The 19330-nt window shown below is 41.3% G+C and overlaps 1 protein-coding gene across 4 annotated transcripts in view; it reads right to left on the bottom strand.

Moving 5' to 3' along the window:
• Positions 1-703: 703 nt before the first annotated feature.
• The window catches only part of LOC107680896 (zinc finger protein 609-like), a 60298-nt gene continuing 41671 nt past the window's right edge, over positions 704-19330 (bottom strand). For all 4 annotated transcript variants that reach the window (XM_016476965.1, XM_016476968.1, XM_016476967.1 and 1 more), the window contains exons 2-8: positions 18834-19059; positions 8625-8712; positions 2985-5316; positions 2447-2864; positions 1967-2302; positions 1734-1812; positions 704-783 (exon numbers count right to left, since the gene is read on the bottom strand). In XM_016476965.1, the coding sequence (XP_016332451.1) occupies positions 1739-1812; positions 1967-2302; positions 2447-2864; positions 2985-5316; positions 8625-8712; positions 18834-19059 (3474 nt within the window). In that variant the 3' untranslated portion in view covers positions 704-783; positions 1734-1738. The remainder of the gene's footprint in view (positions 784-1733; positions 1813-1966; positions 2303-2446; positions 2865-2984; positions 5317-8624; positions 8713-18833; positions 19060-19330) is intronic.

Genomic DNA, 19330 nt, shown 5'->3' with positions numbered 1-19330 from the left:
TGCGAAGCAAATTGAAGCAGTTGCACTGCAAAGCGACCAATGCTAAGTTAATGGAGTGACTTCAAGCAATTTGTTCATCATCCATAAACATAAATATGAACATTAAAGACGGAGAAGCGCGTTGAAAAATGCCTCTTGGACAAAGAACTGTCTACTCTCAAGTATGTTGACGATAGCTTCGCAATGGTAACATGAACGTGAATTTACTGCCCTGAATGAACTGAGTGAAGAAAACCAAGCCTTATCCACTTGCATAATCCACAAATAGATTGTAAGTGTATGAAGATGAAGAGCGGCAACCAAGATGCTGGAATCCTTCAGGGAAAAAAACAAAACATCAACAACCTTGGTAATCCTCATGGCTCTAGAGCAGCAGTTTGCCCAGGCTTTGAACACAATGTAGTGACTGACTTCCAGAATGTCTTTGCATCCAGGTTCATTCAAGATCTCCCAAACTCTGTTGGTCCATGTTTTTCTGAGAGCTTGCGCATCATATGACGTCTCTGCAGACAGATTGTGTCTCCTCTCTCCTGAGTATGTAGCCAGCAGCACAGAGAGGGAGGTGTACAGATGTGCGCTTCCCGAGGTGGAGTTTGGCGTGAACGTAGAAACCTCAGCATCCACTGTCTCCTCTCTGACGGTGTTGGTCAAAGACGCCGGGAAGTCAGGGAAAAACAACCGTAAAGAAATCAGGGACATCACTGAACTGATGTCATAAGCTCCACATCACATCCTCATGTGAACCAGTCACATGTCTGCAGAAAAACAGCCAGTCACTTCTCCCTAGAATGGGAATGAGAATAAAACGGATTAATATTTTCATGTCATAATGTATTTTCCAATATGATAACTTATGTAAACAGTAGACAAATGTAAGTATATGTTGCATTAAAAGTGACTAAACAGCTATTGTAGTCAGTATGAAAAGGCCTTGGGAATTTTTAAAATCAGAAATAAGAGATTTTGACCACTAGAGGACAGCAAAGACTGTACAGCACTTAATTCCAGGGAGTCAAAGAGAATCAGTCACAATATATCAGTATTATTTTGTTTGCAATATAAAATTAACTTAGTGTTGTGACTATTGTGATGATTTTAATATGCTTTTTATTGGCCATTAAGTTTATAAAGACCATGGGAGTAGCCTAGTTATACATCCACTTCTTGTGCCAGGGCTTGTGTGTGTAAGAAACATATTTTTATAGCAGCAAAAATTAGGCGTTAGGAGGTTCAGTTCATTTCTGCAGCTCAGTTCTTTTAAACTGCCTAGTTTAAACAATAAACACACTGAACGATTCACCTAAATGTATGTGGATGCCCCCCCAGAGCATTTGCATGCTTTAAAATACTTTAGGGAAAATATACATATGGTAAATATGGTCGTTTATCACTATGCATGGCCCATAAAACAAAACAAAACATCCAAATGTAATTCTTTAAGTTTAATGAACGTGAAAAATTCAAGATTTTTCATGATTGTTTGATTATCTTGATTTAAATTTTTTTTTTACTACAGTTTGCTTTAAATATTTTGAATCTACCAAGCAACAATGGCTTTTTGGCAAAATAATGGTTCCTCTGCTAAAACACCTTTTAAACCATTTCAGGGCAAATACAAAAACACTAAGATATTTAAAAGGGGTGGAAAATACTGTATATATAGCTATATTGCCCAATCCTACAATGTATGAAGTAAAATCTTTGTGCTTGTAGATAAAGATGAACCATCTTACCATTCTCACCTCCGTGCTGGGGGGTAAAGTGAGGGGGCAGAGGCTTGTTGACTGGCAACAATGGCTGAAGAGGAGATACCTGTGAGATGGAGAAACACCTTACTTTTTAAAACAGGAATTCAGTCATGGACAAGACTGGTTTCTGTCCTAACACATGAAAAGAAACATGTCTACACTGACTTTACAGAACATCCCTTTACTTCAACCTAGACTAAGCTATTTTTATTGCTTACCTGTAGCATAAGATAGGTCGTACTGTCCTGGGAGTAGTGAATAGCCTAAGTGATGGTGGGAAGGCATGATCCTCTGAGAGGGCGAAGATCTCGGACGTTCACCATCTCTTTCCCGCTCACTCCCACTTCTGTCTCTTTCATGGGGTGTCTTTTCACCCACCGATGGCGATTTGCTCTTGTATTGGCTAGCATGCTGATGCAGGATATCAAGAGCTTTAGACTCAGATGCAGACTTGCCACTCACTGTAGGACTGGCATGAGCTTTTTCACCCTCCTCTCCAGGTGGCATCCTATTGCCATATGGAGAAAAAGAGTACCCTGGTGACAGGTACGACCCTAGGAATGGGGTGAAATTAATAGTGACCCTTTATATATCAGCATCCTAGTTAAAGGTAAAAATAAATGCTTCCTAAAGTGGTGTAAAACAAAAGTATCAACATAAAAGCTAGTTCAAAATAGTTAGATCCACAATGGACTTACCGGGGTAATTCTGCATCATGACAGTAGGCATCCCCCTGTATCCCGGATGGCTGGGGTCATAACCCTGGCCGTAGGGGTATCCGTGCATGTAAGACATATATGACTGATGCTGCGGCAGATGTGAGGAAAACTGCATATGAGCTCGTGGATCTTTGCCTATGACTCTATGCTCCTCTGAGGCCGATGAAGTTCGTGGTTCTGCCCCTTCCTTGCATTCCTCTCTAGAGGGAGTGTCTTTAGAACGCTGCCTTTCGTCTTTGCCTTTCCGGTCTCTCTCACGGTCTCTGCCCCGATCTCTGTCCCTTTCTCGTTCACGATCCCGCTCTCTCTCTTCCTTCCACCTCTCCTCATCAATCTGTTTCTGAGCATCGGGGTACTTGCTGGGGTAAACGTAGGGCCACAGGCGAGAGTCTGGCTCCTGAAAAATAAAGTGGAGTTTGAAATACCCATTATGAAAGATTCAAGATTCAACAACTGTATTGTAGAAAGAAACAAGAAGAATGTTTAAGCAATGCTTGAGGCATATTAAGTTCAATACCTGTCTGTACATGTACATTGCCTGCTCCATAGCCGATCTCCCAGACTCATGGCCTGGTTTCTGCTCATCCTTCGCATGATGCCCAGCTTCACTTAGCTTCATTTTCAACCCCTCACTTTGATGGGTCTGTCCCTTGCCATCTTCTCCTTTGGGGATAATGACTGACTTGCCAGGCTCCGAGGGATCTTTGAGCTTGCCCTGTGGGGACGGTTTGCCCAAGTCTGAGAGACTTGGCGCTTTAGACAAGGTAGGAGGAACCGAAGCTTTCTGCTTCCATTCTTCTGACTTCATGGATGCTTCCCTATCCTTCTGAGCAGCCTCTGATTTCTTCTCTGCGGCACGATGCTGCTCAGCTGCTTGCCGCTGTCGGTCCTCACACTGCTGCCTGTAAGCTGGGTTTGTGTTCATCAGGTGGTTATGGTAGGCCTGATCAGGTGAATAGCCATAGGGAGGAACATAAGCATACTGATTGTAATAGAGGGGCTGCATGAACATGCTAGAACGTTGCTGAATGACTGAAGGCTGCTGTGGCTGTTGAGAGGATGCACCTATGTCTGGCTTTCGATCTTCAGGTGGCTCTGATTTGCTCTTGTCATTCCCTGGTTCTGGGTCTTCCTCTTTTTTCACCTTCACTGCACCATCTTGCAATGATGTGACAGTGTTAGAGACTCCTGGACTGGGGTTTGGGTTGCCATAATTGGGCGAGTAGTATGTTTCATAGCCTGGGTAATAAGAAGAGTCTTTGTTTGGTGGTTGGGATGGGAACAGGGATTTCTTGGCACCTTCCCGACCTGCCTGATCTTCAGACTTGACCTTCACACCTTCCACTTTGCCCTCTCCATCTTCCCCTGCATCAGAGATGTCGGAGTATGCTGGGCTGTTGGTCTTCACAGAAGAGTTATCTGCCCCATTTTGGGTAACTACATGAAGTGGAGTGAGAGGTTGTGCCATCCCCCCACTTTCTATCCGACTGGCCACACCAATAGAAGGACTGGGAGAATTGTCCGAAAAGCTGTAGATTTTGTCTGCCTCTGCTTTCATGCTGGCTAGCCGACTTTGATGTGGATCTGTGGATCCATTTAACAGCCCCTCACTCTTGCTGCCTTGGTCTGAGCTCTCAGAATATGGGCTCTTGCCTCCTTCAGGTTTCCCTCCTTTCCCAGGGGCTTTTGGACTGTCTCCTTCCTTACTGCCCTCCTTCTTTTTCTTATCTTTCTTTTTCTTGTCCTTAGAGCTGCCCAAGGCTGGGTTCAATGAGGGATCTCCCATTACTGCAGGTTTGGTTTGAATAGTTTTTATTTGGGGACTCTTGCTAATGGACTGGACCACAGAGCCTATACTGGAGGAGGAGCCAGAATTGGGGGCAGGGAAGCCAGAGGTTGGTAAGGCGTACAACTGCTGTGGAGGTAAAGAAGGAACCAGGGGCCTTGCTGACTTTATTGCCTTCTGAGCGAGCTTGTCTGCCTTGGTACCACTGCCAGACTTCTTAGCTTTGTCCAAGCCTCTTTTATCATCAATGCCATCATTGCTTGTCTCATCTGTAAGACATGGGCCATCTTCACCACCATCCATGGGCACACCAGAATCATGCTCAGCCTCTGGTTTCTTTTTACCAGGCTGCTTGGAGCTGAACTTTCCTGATGATGGTGATGGGCTCTGGGCATCAAATCCTCTGCCTTTCGGGGTTACTGACCGTGCAGGAGATGCACAGCCCTTCTGAGAAATGGATGCACCATTGCAACTGCCTGGCTCAGGGTGCAAAGTGGAGTCCTCACCATACTCACTATCACCATCTATGTCCAGCTTGATGTCATCATCATTGTGTGCACGAGCCTGGTGATACTTCAGGCCGTTAATGTGCTTGTACTTCTTGTTGCAGTTGGGATGGGGGCAGTCAATGAGCACCGGTGAGGGGCAGCTGCGATCCAAAGAGGGAGGCAAGGATTCAGCTTTGATGTTGGAGAGGGGAAGAATAGTATGAGGTATTCCGCTGTTTGAATTGGTGCACATACGTTTGCTACCCTTAGTGTCCTCTGAACTGGAATTGGGCTCCATGTCTGAGGCAGGTTTGTTCTTGCGTTTGTTAGCAGATGAAGGACTAGCTTTTACATCCTCAGTGTTGCTATTTGGTGGGGTGCGCCGCTCAGAGGAATTCTGACTGCCCCGTCGCCCTTTGCTGTTGGATGCGGCTCGAGTCTTGCTGTTGTTGCTGCCTTTGTTATCAGAGGAGTTGCTGTTCTCATTGACTGGTGTATTGCTATTGGGCCTCATTCTTTTACCCCGTCCACGGCCATTTCTCATCTCCAGGTCACTTGTGGGTGATTCACAGAACCTGAGGAAGCAGAAGGAAAAAAAATTAAATTCAATATGAAAAAGAAATCTTCCATTGACATTGCATTCAGAATCATCAATCAAAAAAATAAGCGCCGTCCACTTTCTGCCTAAAACTCTCACAATTATCTGCAAACCACAAAGGGTGCTAACAGTGCTGCAGATTTTCTCATGGATGAGAGATGGCCTCTCTTCTAAATCAGCCTCTCCATTTGGATTCTATAAGTGCTTCTCCATTGGGCCCTGGAGAGCCAGCAACGTGCTGCGCGTTTTTATCCTCTTGTTATCCCTGATCTCGACAGCAACGCTTGTTCTGATGAATTGCATGCAGTGCCACACTGCTGCAGGATTAAGCCAGAGTGACCTGGCTGCTGATTAGATGCAGTGTGATAACATCCTCCAACAGATTAGGCACAGAATCAGAGGCAAGTGCAACCAGAGAGCTCGATCAAAGCACAGGCATTAAACCGTAGTAAAACCAAGCAGTTAACCCCCTGGGGTCGACAGTTCCGCCGGCGGAACTTTTTGCAGATTTGAATGTTGACAGCAAAAAGAACTAAAATGCTCCTTCATACTTGATCGTACATATAAGAGTAATACAGCATTTAAATCTGTAAAGGGTCTACTTTTATTTGTGTACACTCACAATATCAACAAAACATTGTGCTTTTGCAAAATAAAGAAAATAAACAGGGTATGCTTTTAGCCGTCTCATTCTCCGCGCATATCTGTTTGAAACGCGTCACTAAAATGAACTGAAACTCAGCGAATATTTGACACACACACATGACAGATATATCTATAGAAATCTTAACATGTCTACTTTTAAACGAAGTAAGTCATGACGAAAACAAATATTATGTGACAAAGTAATCAGTATGAAACCAACGCGATGTCAAGTCTTGGCCGTCGCCCTCATTATCGCTAATGTGACCACGCCCACGCGCCGATCGAGCTTTTGATATTATAATAGTCCACGTGAAACACGCGCATGTAAACGCCCACATCACAGCAAACAAAGCAGAGAGACTTTTCCTCAAGTTCATCTCGGCTACTTCGCTTCTGGAAGAAGACGCGCTGAGAGGAATAAGCTTTGGATTTTCCTCAGAAGAACGCGCCGGCATGATATTCAGTGGAGGATATAGTCAGTCTTTTTTTATTTGCCTACTTGAATTAGTTGCTATTGTGTTACTGTGACATAACCTGTACATATTTTACTAGTTACTTTTTCCAAACCATGATTCCTGACTAAATGTATAATCAAGTGAAACATCCTGCACAAGAACCTGGACCACAGCTAAGACCATGTGATGCACGCACTCCCATTAGTTATTTTATGTGATAGTTATATGTATTCTAAATTAACTACAAACAAAAAATATATACATTTCTTTTTTCCTCACATTCTTTCTTGTAGCAATTCCCTCTCAGTCACGCACCTGACTGAAAGGCTCATTATGCAGCTCATTATGCAGGCCTTTGTCTTCTCAGGTGTGAATCACAGCATTATTCATGATCATTCACGCCTACTCGCATATACCTTTTCTACACAAAAAGTGTCTTAGAAAATTTAAATCAATATATTGTTTTCTGTGAATGAGTAAGATGATTTTCACATAATTTTGAAGCAAAAACTCTAGACTTCAAGATCAGTTCTCAAAAGTCTTGTGATCAAATGTTCTGTATGTGTTTTATGGCCTCATTTCAGTGACTTTAAAATTGTAGTTTTTCACTAAGCACGCATAAATGTTGTTTTCTCAAAAACACAATCACGTACATACATGCTGCTCACATATTATTGTAGCGCAGTTTGTGCTGATTACAGTGTTATTAAACTTTAGACATTCAAATGTTTGTAAGCATCTGAAAAAAGCACAAATGTCAGGGCATGTCAAAACTTTTCCAGGCCCCAAAACACCCTCGGACCCCAGAGGGTTAAGGAAGCTTCCTCAAGGCCCCCAGTCCTCAGAACAGAACTGAGATTTCTAGCACCAGCAGAATGACAAGATGATATATATCATAGGCTGATATGTAATGTTAAGAGATTTTTAACAGGGACAAAAAACCTGTCTGTCAAACAGGAATGTGCATTTTCATCAACTGAGGAGATTTCCTGGGGGTTAGAAGGAACTAGATATGGTTTGTTTTTCAATTGTTGGTTATACAACAATTTAATGACATGTTGCTGTTTTATCAAAGTCTCAATGCATGATTTTCAGATGGTGCATCAAGTCACTGTGTACAGTTTTGCAAGTGGTCACTCCCTCCCCCCTCTAACTAACTGGACCACAAGTTAACACCCAAATCATCACTGTCACTTCCGAGTACTCGAGATGTCCATCGTAAGAGTCAGATCTGTCAATGGAGGCTTCTGCATTGGTGATAGTTAAAAGTAAAAAAAAAAAAAATACAGGAATGACTTTTCCATTCATCTTTAATTGCTTTAACCTGTTCCAGGGACTACATGTGACTCAAAGTAGCTCTGACTGGAAAGCAAACATACGGAAGAAACTCTCTTATATGAATGCACTGCATCATCTTCACCGGTACTCTCCCCAGGGGCTAATGCTGTGTTAGTAATGTTTGCCTGAAGCCTCCTGCAGCCAGCAGATAAAGTGCACCATGGAAATACAGCCTTTTCTGGAACATTACGATTAGAAATTACAAGATACCTCCTGAGGCCGAGTCTCTTAAATGTACACGGCTTTATGCACAGCAAATTGTTTGTGCCATGCAGTGCTGGTATCTGACCTTGGGCAGGATACAGCATGAAAAATAAACATAGCTAAGTGTTGGAGTGTCTGTACTGTAAAAAAATATTTGCAAGGTCAAAAAGATGCCTCCTTCAAACCTGAAAACACAGTTATTGTCTCAAGCTATTGTGTCAGGCAAGACATTCATGGCATTGGGACCCAGCAGAATCGTAACTAAAATGCTGGTCTGTGAGGGACTGCTGCTGCTTTAGATCGATGCAAGGAGGAGAAAAGAAAAAGGGGGGCTGGGAGAAATCAATTCCTTCACGATGTTGCATTTCAAAAAGTGGGTGTCAGCAGGGGGGCGTTTTGAGACATTACCCTCCAATGTTTCCTTCATTACTGCAATGGCAGCACAGAAAAGCCCAGAGGAGATGATGAGAGGGTCTATCAGGAGTATGTAGCAGGCAGAATTTATTGTTTCAAAAAAATGTCTTTACACTGAATTTATTTGGCAAAACTGTGTCACATTCTAATAGGGACTGGTTTCATAGCAAACTGAACATATGCATTTGTAAATTAGGTTGAATTTACCCTGCAAACAGTACAGGCTTACCGTGGGGGCGCCCAGTCATGTCGAGTGCAGTCTAAAAGTGTGCCCACATACGTCTTGTTCCTCCAGGTAACATTTACAACCAGCATACCTGCAAAAAAAACCAAACATTAATATAAGAAATAAGACTTCAACTACTGAAACACATATAACAAAGTCTCAAGTGATGGTTTCTTTTACTGGAGCTGAACGAATGCATCTTTTAGCAAACTGCAATCATCTGTTAAACAGATCAACAATAAGGACAAGACAAAACTACAGCCGAGATCATCTCAAGTCAAAGATCTTATTGGGGATCTTTTACCCAGACTAGGTTTGCATGCAATGCCAATGTGCACAATTTAAGCATTAGTTCTTGATCTACACGAGTGAGAGTTGGCAAAAAAGATAAATGAGTGCTTGTTGGCACAAGTATACTGCCGATTTTACATTCCTCAGCACAGATGTCCAAATCTAGAACACCTCCTGTATAAAGACGACAGGAACAGCAGGGTGCACAAAAAGCTGTTAGTATGCAGGGAATGTAAAGGATAGAGAGAGGTAAAGAAAGGGTGGTGGGGAACACTAGTCAGCCCATGTCCTTCATCTGACATTTCTGCAGTATGCAGGGACTCTATATATGTTTTGTGTTTGTTTTGGATTGGAATCAGTCCAAAAAGCTTCATCCACATCCAGGATTCCCAGATCTGTCAACTTCAATCTCAGCTTCCTGCAGGTTGTGTGCCATCTGCTTTACATTTAGCACAACAAAATGTGCAGAGTGCCAAAAGAGTGACAGGAAATTAGTCTACACTTACAGAACCTCATTTGTTAACACCAGGTGGCAGCAGCTATCATTTTTTAAAAGATGTAGTATCAGGAAACATCAAAGACCCCTGGAAGACCCAACTCCTCAGCCACCCACAATGCACACACACAACAATCAAGCAACTGACCTTCCCAAACGCCGCACAAAATTGATCTATGGTGCTTTTGAGTACAGTCTCCGTAACCTCTCATTATGACTGACAAAGCACATGAGATATCTGTTTGATTTCAAGCTGCAAGGCGCTATTCTCAATGGGGCATCAATTGCCTGCTTCTAAAACAGCTTATCAAGAGGTGCCAGGCAATAAAAATTTCACACTACAGTCGACTGCAAAGGGAGACAAAAACCTTCCATGTGTTTAGTTCTGCCTTTCACGCTGCGTTTCCTTGACAACTGGCAACTGTGAGCAGCCACTGCAACGGCGCTCATTCCATCTCAATGACACAAGTGGGGAAATTGAGCAGAATACTCGAATCATGTCTCCAAATGGGAAATGTCGATAATTGGCCTTTTGTACAAGACTGAAAAAAATACCACTACATCTGCTAACAATTAGCATGACATCAGCTGTTGTTTGAATGGCAATCGTTACCACTGAAACTGGACCCAGGACCACCAACGGTGGTGCAAGGTGAATTGCAAAGTTAACCAATCTTCCAATTCAGTGTCATTCTCTGAAACGTATAATACTATTTCTAATGTCACGCAGCGCAAGGACTTAATTCCAGCACCCTATAAAAAGGAAGCTGTAATTGTAACCCTGTCTGATTCTTTCGGTTTCAAAGCCTCATTAAAACAGACTCAAACAACCCAATACAGTACAGGCTGGGAAACAGGTGTTTACTCACTTCCAGAAATAATAAAGAGTATTATGACACAGGTGTGCCACACAGCCAAAGGGAAAACACTGCGACGTACAGAGAATATGTATGTGTGTAGCTCACCTTCCTTGCCAGTGACCTCTACGTGTCAGCAAGTCTCTTGACGAAACCTGAGCACTAGACGTCAGCTTTGAAGCGACATTTGCACCCTTGTACCGGAGACCTTTACAGCAGACTACTTTAGTTTTTATAAGCAAAGAGAGAGTGCAGCCACCCGCTCACACAATGTCTGCTATATAACTGCAGGTGTGGCTGCAAATTCTCCCGCATGGCTCATATTTCCACAGTAGGTGCTTAATTCTGTAAATGGAAGCCCTGACCTGTTCAGACCGACAGCCTCCTAATGTTTACCAAACACAAACGGTCTTCAAAGCAAACATAGAATGTTCCCTTAATGTTAGCGTTTGGTTCCTGTTTGGTCATTTTTCTGAGAACCAAAAAGTGTTTTAAGAAATTTCTCTTTAGGTTTTTTTTTTCTTAAACATAAACGTTTTCAATGTTGCAGGATGGTTTTTGTGTGACAACCCAATAAGAACCTATTTTTAGGTTTTATTTTTATAACCAAAACTAAGGTTCTAAGATTTTGCAGGAATGTGTCTAGTGACAACCTAATGAAAACTCATAGAATGTTCTCTATAGGTTAGGTTTTTTTTTTTTAATAACTTAAGAATTTGACATTCCCAGAATGTTCTGAGAACCAAAACTCTGCATGCTACACCACGAAAACGAAGCCTTTAACAAACAAGAAATGCCTTAAAACAAACAAGAAATATGAAACGCAATCTAGTCTTAAACCAACAATCCCTCACTTCACAGTGCTATGAACATAGCATAGTAAAAACCTCCCCACACCCCATGTCTTCATTCATCTGTTATTAGTCACAGATAACCTGTAAATCATCTTGGCGTTCTCACAGGTTTGGTCGCAGACAGATTAAGACAGCGCTCCTAATTGTGAAGATTAAGGCAAGTGAGGCACTGAGAACTGGGGGTTGGAGGGCTGTTTGAACCGGCTACAAACAATGAGACATAAAACCCAACCTTGTTTCCATCTGCTCATGAAGCAGCCGTTTATTCACTCTTGAAAGCCGCCCAATCATTAACCAAGCTGTAACTCTCTCCCTCTCTCTGGGGAAGGGAGCCTCAGGCAGTTGGTTCCACTTATCTGGTGAATTCTTTCAACGTTACACATTTCCCTCCTCTCTATGCCAGTTAAATCTTATTCAGTTCTGCAAAGGGTTATTTGCACAGATCGACAAACAAAAATACATATCCTAATGCCGCTTGGTTTGCAACAAACCACAGCTCTAAGCAGAGCACTCGCTCCAAATCACGCTGAGCTAAATCAGACTCTTTGAGCTGATTCGACGTGACAGATTCACTGCAGCCATCAACATGTTAAAGCGCCATGTCCATTGTTTGTTGATTTTGCAAGAGCTTGCCCAAACTTTCACTGTACGCCCCTTAACCCGGTGAAATTTTGAAAGGACGAATCATTGCGAGTCTGTGGATCACGGAAAACGTGACGGCGAACAAGCTGAAAGCACTTGCTTCATTGTGCTCGCCTTGGCTGTTTTTCCCACTCGCTGTGCGGGGCTCTCAATGGCTGTTTTGCATACCTCTGTGTTGCCTAGCTGCCAAGAGAAGCAAATTGGTGTGCCAGACAAGTCCAAACTAAGACTGCAGGCTCATTTTCGGGGCTAAGAGAAGAGCTTGCTGTCTCACAGAGTTAAGAAATAAACACTAAAAAGCCCTGAATGATTGACGCTAGTCAACTGAGGGCTCTTGTTTGTTTGGTTTCACTTTTGTTTGAAGGGCAGGTAGCACTTTAACATAATACCACAAGCTACATTACATGAAACTGACATTGGGAAACCGATAGCTTAAAAAGACTGGATGTCGACGTGCTAAAAAAGACCCCTTATACCACACCCAAAGAATACCAAGATCAAATTGATGGAAAAAAGCATGCCTTGAAGAGAAAAAAAAACAATAAACAAACATGCTGAATTCAGTGACTGAGGCTAAGAGTACTCTCTTTGGGTTAGTCTATAATAGAACCTTGGCAGTGACTGGAATAATGAAAGCCTGATCCCACCACCCCTTCACCCAAAGAACAGTGCACTTGTCATCTTATATCCCGTTTCCACACAGTGCCCTTGTCTCCGAGCAATAAAGGGGTCATCGCCATTGCTTAAGGCCCCTTAGTTCAACCTTCCCCCAATAGCCCCATCAAAGAGTATCCTATTGGCAACAAAGAACTGACAATCCCAAAAGAGAAAAGGGGGGAAGTATAGGGGCCCTCACCGCCTGGGTCACCAGTCTAATTTCTCCCGCAAAGAGTTTCATTAATGGGCAAGCATGGTCCCCATAATCTGCCCCAGTGTCCCGCTGGGTGTGGGGAGGGGGCAAGACTGCAGGTCCACCGGCATTGACCCAGCACCTCCTTTCCCATTCTCTTTTAACTCGTCATTCCCCGTAGCCCCTCTTTTCACTGTCTGAAGGTCAAATGGATCGAAAGTGGGTGGAAAAGGGCATCAGTGTGACCAGGTGAGACAAAGGCAGGCTAACAAGTCACTCATGAGAGCTCAAGCTCACGGAGTATCCGTATTCAAGGGTGTTTCAGAAGTTACTGTGCCTGATTAATTTGGGATTAGCCCCATTTTTGGACACAGGGGCAAAGACAGAGAGCAGAAGCAAGAGGTTGTTAAACAAATAGGATATAGAATATAGAGACAGAAGAATATAATGCACACAACAGCTAAATTAAACATATATACTAGAAAAGATTGTGTCCACAATAAAGAAAAGTTTATTCAGTGAATTCAATTAAATGACTCAAGTGGTGTACAAATCACAATAAATAAAAAAACATTTTTACACCATGAATGACATGTGTACACATCTTTATTACTTTTTCTTTCTTTCTTTTTGGAGTCACATCACGAGATAACACGAAATTTAAGAAGTAAAAAATGCCCATCATACACCTTGTATGAACTGCATTTTTATGTATTTTGATTAAATAATCAATAGGACAAATAAATATAAATATGTGTGTGCGCGTTATTTTCGATATTCATATGAAATGATCATCAAACCACTTAAGAAATATATAATAAAGGAAATCCTGAATCGAAAATAAGCTCATGCTAATAAAAGACAAACACAAATTTTCCTGTTTGACATCTGTTTTTGCACGAGACTAGTGCAGTCATCTTAAAAAGAACTGAGAACCGAATTGGTTGTCAAAGACCTGATTTTTTTTATGAGGTTGTGATACTTTGACATGTTTGCTCGGGTGGCTGCCTCTACTGATTATCTGGGTCACATGACCGAGGTGAGCAGGTCTCCTGAGAGAGGAGAAGGGAGGGACGTGAAGGGGCCCTTCTTTTGTAACATCCACACTAGTGATTTGGCACAGCTGAGTAACTTGTGCTCAGCAGAGGGGTGAGAACATCCCCTGCCCCCCAGACATCCATCCTCAGCACTTCTTCCCAGTGGACGACGCAGGGTTGCCATGTGGCAATTATAAACCCTTGAGTAAAGCGGGAGGATGGTATCCTGAGAGTGAAATGTACACAACACAACTTGTCATTCAAACCTGGAAAATAAACACAATGAATCTGTTCTCCCAGGTGATATCTGCCCATACGCTTTCATATTACAGAAGAGAGCTCTGAGGAACTAATGTCAACACTGTTGAGTTCGTTCTTAGCTAGGATGTCTTCATCCGTTTCGGATTTTCAGCTTGCAAAAGCCAGAAGAGAAATGAGAGCGAGAACGAGCTGCATCTGGTCATTGTTGTCCAATACTGACAGCCTGCCAAGCGCTGACAGGAACCGAGAAAGCTAGCCGCATCCCCGCTGCGAAATGTAAGAGCTGTTAGACGAGGAGGAGAAAGACTTTGATGGAAGATCTGAGGAAAAAGGGAAGAGACGAAAAGGGAAGTGTGGAACAAAACCAAAAGCAGAGCAAGGCCGAGTTGAAGCTTGACCACAAACTGAGAGAGAAAAAGACAGGCTAGATCTGGCATTCTGTATGCGCTTGGCTCGGCGAGGTCCGTCTGACTGACAGAGAAAAGAAAAAGACAAGAGGGACTAAGAAAAGGAATGAATACCACACTCTCCAGGGCAAACATGACAGCCCAACAGGGCTCTTTGTGCATTTTCCAGACCAGCTTGCCTGAACTGACTTCCACATGTCAAGTGTCTGTCTTCATTACATTCCTTCGGAAAAGGGGACAATAGCCACGACACTAGACTTCTGCTCTGGATTTGGACGACTCCACCGTGTTTATGACAAGACACGCCGGTTGGAGAGGTGGAAATGTGCCACCAAGAGAAAAGCTTTCAGACAGCTCCAAGGACCTCCTCACGGCAAAGTAAACAACCTCTAATTGTTTGGAAAGGTCTGGCTGTTCTCCAGAGCAAAGTCTGTCTTATCTCCTTCGCCATTTTCCTTTAAAGACTTGTTTCACAGTCCCTTTTATTTCTGGAAAAGACGGAACGACTTGTGGTTAAGGCTTATTTGAACACCAGAACATCATGCTTTGAAGATGCTGAACACAGGACTGGTTATGGCCATCTCCCAATAAAAAGAGAGAACTTGCTCAAAGATACCTGGTATGCGTGTGTAGAGGTTTGCCTCCCGGACTCAGGAATCGGAACAACTCCGGCCTGGCAAACACTGCGGTAGTTTTGCCAAAGCCAAGCAAGAGTCGTGCCAGCCCACCACAGGGATGTTTTTCTGGCAAGGAACTCCAGGATCCATAAAGCACTGGAAGATTTGAGGCTGACATTTGAGAGTGTCAGCAGGTGGGGTCGACAAGAGACCAGACTCCTGGCATAGAAATGCATGTTGCTACCCTGCTCTTGCAAAATATGTCACTTTCTCTGAGCTTCTTGCTTCCTTGCCCAATCTACCGTCTCCGCTCCGTGAACCTCCTGTTAGTCGCTCTGGTTTTGATGAGCTGTCACAGGCTGATGGAGGAGGGTCTGGGTTGCCAGGTCAGGGGCACTTCCATCTCCTCACACTGACAGCCCAGGAGGAGGCCGATCTTTGATCCGCATGGTTCCCTTTAAAAACTGCCACCCCAAACGTCAGTGTTTGGTAGTCAAATTACAACGCAAAGAGGTTGTTTAACCTTTAGGTGCAAATGAACATGACTTTAGTTAAACAGAATGCAACGTTTTAGACGAGAATCCCATACATATGCAGAATAATTCATGCACCAGTGATGCAGAAAAACTAGCCAGCTGTGCAAGTACATTTCTATTAGCTGGGGGGATTTATTCTGATTGCCAACACCTACAACTACAAGACCTGTCAATTTTCACCACAAAAGCCATTACTGATCCTTGCTGAATCAGTTATCATTCATTAACAAAAAACTAAATACAAGCTATAGCCTAGTAGAAAAACTAACATTATTGAAAAAAACACTAAACAAACATTTTCATGTTTTCACTCCAAAACGAACTAAATAAAATAAAGTTTTAGATGAATATTAGAAAATTAGAATTTCACGACCCACTTGCATTAAAAAATAATGCAACCACATAGCAATAACACTAGAGTAAATAAAATTATAACAGTTCAGCAAGTGTACCAGATTAGTTCAGTCAAATGCATTTAACTTTGGCAGCATTAAGATTAAAGCTAAATGATGGAGTGAAAACGGTAACACCACAGTTTATAATAAGGTTTAATTTGTTAACATCCGTTAACTGCATTAGTTAACATGAACAAACAATGACCTATAGCATTTACTAATCTCAGTTAACGTTAATTTAATTTACTAAAACAATAAGTCAATGCACTCTAAACAAACAAGAACAATTAATAACTTTTTTATAAACTAACATGCTGTAAAAAAAAAAAAAAGTTAATGTTAACTAATGTTAAAACATAAGACCTTATTGTAAAGTATTTCCATGAAAACGAAACCAAATCAAAAGTACAAATTTTGAAAGTTAAGTGCACATAAAAACTTAAAACTACCAATTCAAAGCTATAATAATACCGCCTCGTATAAACTTCATAAACACCACACTAGTGTTATTTAAGCCACAGTACATGAGATGGACCAATAACCCAGAAGTCCATCTATTACACAACTCTCCAAAGAGCGTAGGAAGCCTCCGGGCATCCAAACAGAGACGTCTCTAACAACTCCGCAGCCTCCAACTGCAAGGCATGCTGGTCTGGCTGTTACTGCTCATTCCCGTGACCCTCTCTGAAGGCACTTTCAGACTTTCCTCTGGCTTATTTTCTGCATTTGTCAAATGCCATGAGACCTGCACGGTGCCTTTTGACCCTGTCTGAAATTGTCAGTCGCAACGATTCTGCATTAATCGCAACAAAGAGGAAACATAGCCGGGTGTTCGAATAACAGACATCAGCCAAATAGCAGAGCAAGACTTGCTCGTGTTACAACATACAGTACCATTAGCCTGCTAAAACAGGACCTCTATTGTTAGGTTAATTTGCCTATAAATGCCCGCTAAAATAAAACTCGCCCAAAGGGAGTGTTTGGCAAAAAGCAAATAACACAAACACACAAACTTAAGAGGACTGGGGAAGAAAAACCGAGAAAGGTTAAGCTTTATCAGATGGAGAAAACAAACTGCAATGTCTGGATTTTATTTGTTTATAGCACAGACACACACAAATGGCTAATGACTACAGCGACTCAGTCCTGACATGCAGATCTAAACAGTTTGGCACCAGTCCTGGATAAAGAACGTCAGTTTTATGGGAGAAAAAGCTTTGCGTAACAGCAGCATTTCAGTCGATTACCTGCTCCAGAGCAAAGCCAAGCTGGAAGTATTGTCCAGGAAGCAAAACAAAGCAAATATAAGTGTGTTCTCCCTAGTGTGCACTTCACCAGATGGGTAACAAGCACAAAAAAGGCTTGATTATTTATATATACGCACAATATCCTGCGAGCATTTTTTGGGAAACCACATATTAAACATCCTTGCTAGCTGCATAGCATCCTGAGAAATCCCAGAATCTGAGCATCAGCCAATCAGAGAACTAGCCAGAGAAGTTTTTAGAGGGCAGGGCTTTAGTGAAAGGACATGATTCAATTCTTTTAGTGTGGCGGAAAATAGAAAAAATCTTAAAATCATTTTCTGCACATTTAAGGATTTTGAGTAATCAAAATAAAACCAAAATCGCGATATGGCTTAGTGCGATTGCGTGTTATTTTAGTATTATAGATATATTAGTCTTTGTTGATATTTTGAATGAGATTTTATTTTTATATTCAGGGTTATTATAGTTAACTAAAACCATAAAAAAAAATAAACTGTTACTAGACAAATGTTAACTGCCATAACGTTTTATATATTAAAAAAAAAACGTTTCTCATTATTTATTTTTTTTGTTTAACTTGATGTACTAAAATAACAAACTGAAATAAAAACGAATTAAAACTATATAGACAAAAAAAACTAAAACTAATAAATTTGACAAAAACAACAAAATTACAAAAACTTTAAAATTAAATAAATATATGTAAAATCAAACTATTTAAAAAAAATTATAGTGATACTAAAACGGTTTAAAACACTGTTTTTAGTTTATTAATTTGAGTTAGAATTTAAGTAATTTTAGTTTTAGTTTTTTTTAGCAACTAGCTGAAATAAAATGTTTTTATATTTAATTTTAATAAATTTTATTTTAAATAAAGAAAATGTTTTTTGGGTGTGTTTTACGTTTTAGTTAATGATAATAAATGTGGCTCTGTGTTCATTTACACACACACACACACACACACACACACACAAATATACACAAAAAATATTATCAATTTATAATATAAAATTCTTAATTTATTGGTAAATTGTTTATAAATAAAAAAGTACAATAATAATAAAACAACAAAATTACAAAAACTTTAAAATTAAATAAATATATGTAAAATCAAACTATTTAAAAAAAATTATAGTGATACTAAAACGGTTTAAAACACTGTTTTTAGTTTATTAATTTGAGTTAGAATTTAAGTAATTTTAGTTTTAGTTTTTTTTAGCAACTAGCTGAAATAAAATGTTTTTATATTTAATTTTAATAAATTTTATTTTAAATAAAGAAAATGTTTTTTGGGTGTGTTTTACGTTTTAGTTAATGATAATAAATGTGGCTCTGTGTTCATTTACACATGAGCAGCTCATGATCCAGTGTTTTCAGCATCTCAAGTGCGGCTCGTTTGGGACACTTATAATGTGCATTTGAGAACGCAACATGCCCCAATCGTCTTCCCAAAATTGTATTGAGAAGCACTTACAAACAAGAGAGAAACTCTAAGGGCTCCCTGCAGATTTAAATAGCTACTAAATAGTTTTTTGCCAAACTGTGCAACCCTACAAACAAACATAGAAAACCTGAAGCATTGTAAATCACAACTCGCAGAAAAATTGCAATTAGCTTTTCCCCCAAATCGAGGCATTAAATATAACGGTGATTAAATGTTTAACCGACAGCATGTAACATCCATCTGGCTCGGGTCCTTACCGTCCTCGGTCTCCTGCCAGACGATGCCCTCCAGGCTGACGCTGGTGCCAGGCTCACAGGGACCCAGACACTCGGGTTCGGTGGCCAGAGCCACGTCAGAGGTGCTGACGGCCACGGAGCGCGTGCGGACCATGATCTGCTCACACGGAGAGGAGATGTCGCTGTTGCCGACAGGAGCGAGGAGGTGGAGTGGTGGCGGAGCCGGCGTGGAGACCGGAGACTCCATCTGCGGGAGATTACAGAAAGGACGTCGTTAGCGAGTGAAAATAAACTCATAATAGAACCACGTCAAACCATTGTTCGTTAAAACTGCGAGAGGAATCACACCCGCAGGATGATTTAAAAGCATTCAATTACTACTGTATTTTAACCACCATCTGTAATAAATCCATAAATAGCATTATATAAATAGTAATATATAAATATATAACTAACCCACACACGTAAAAAAACAAATATATATATATATATATATATATATATATATATATACACAC

Source organism: Sinocyclocheilus anshuiensis, unplaced genomic scaffold (assembly GCF_001515605.1).
Source record: "Sinocyclocheilus anshuiensis isolate Anshui unplaced genomic scaffold, SAMN03320099.WGS_v1.1 scaffold1450, whole genome shotgun sequence".
In the NCBI taxonomy this organism is placed as follows: Eukaryota; Metazoa; Chordata; class Actinopteri; order Cypriniformes; family Cyprinidae; genus Sinocyclocheilus; species Sinocyclocheilus anshuiensis.
The sequence above is the reverse complement of the archived record's forward strand: the minus strand, read 5'-3'. Positions and strand labels throughout refer to the sequence as shown.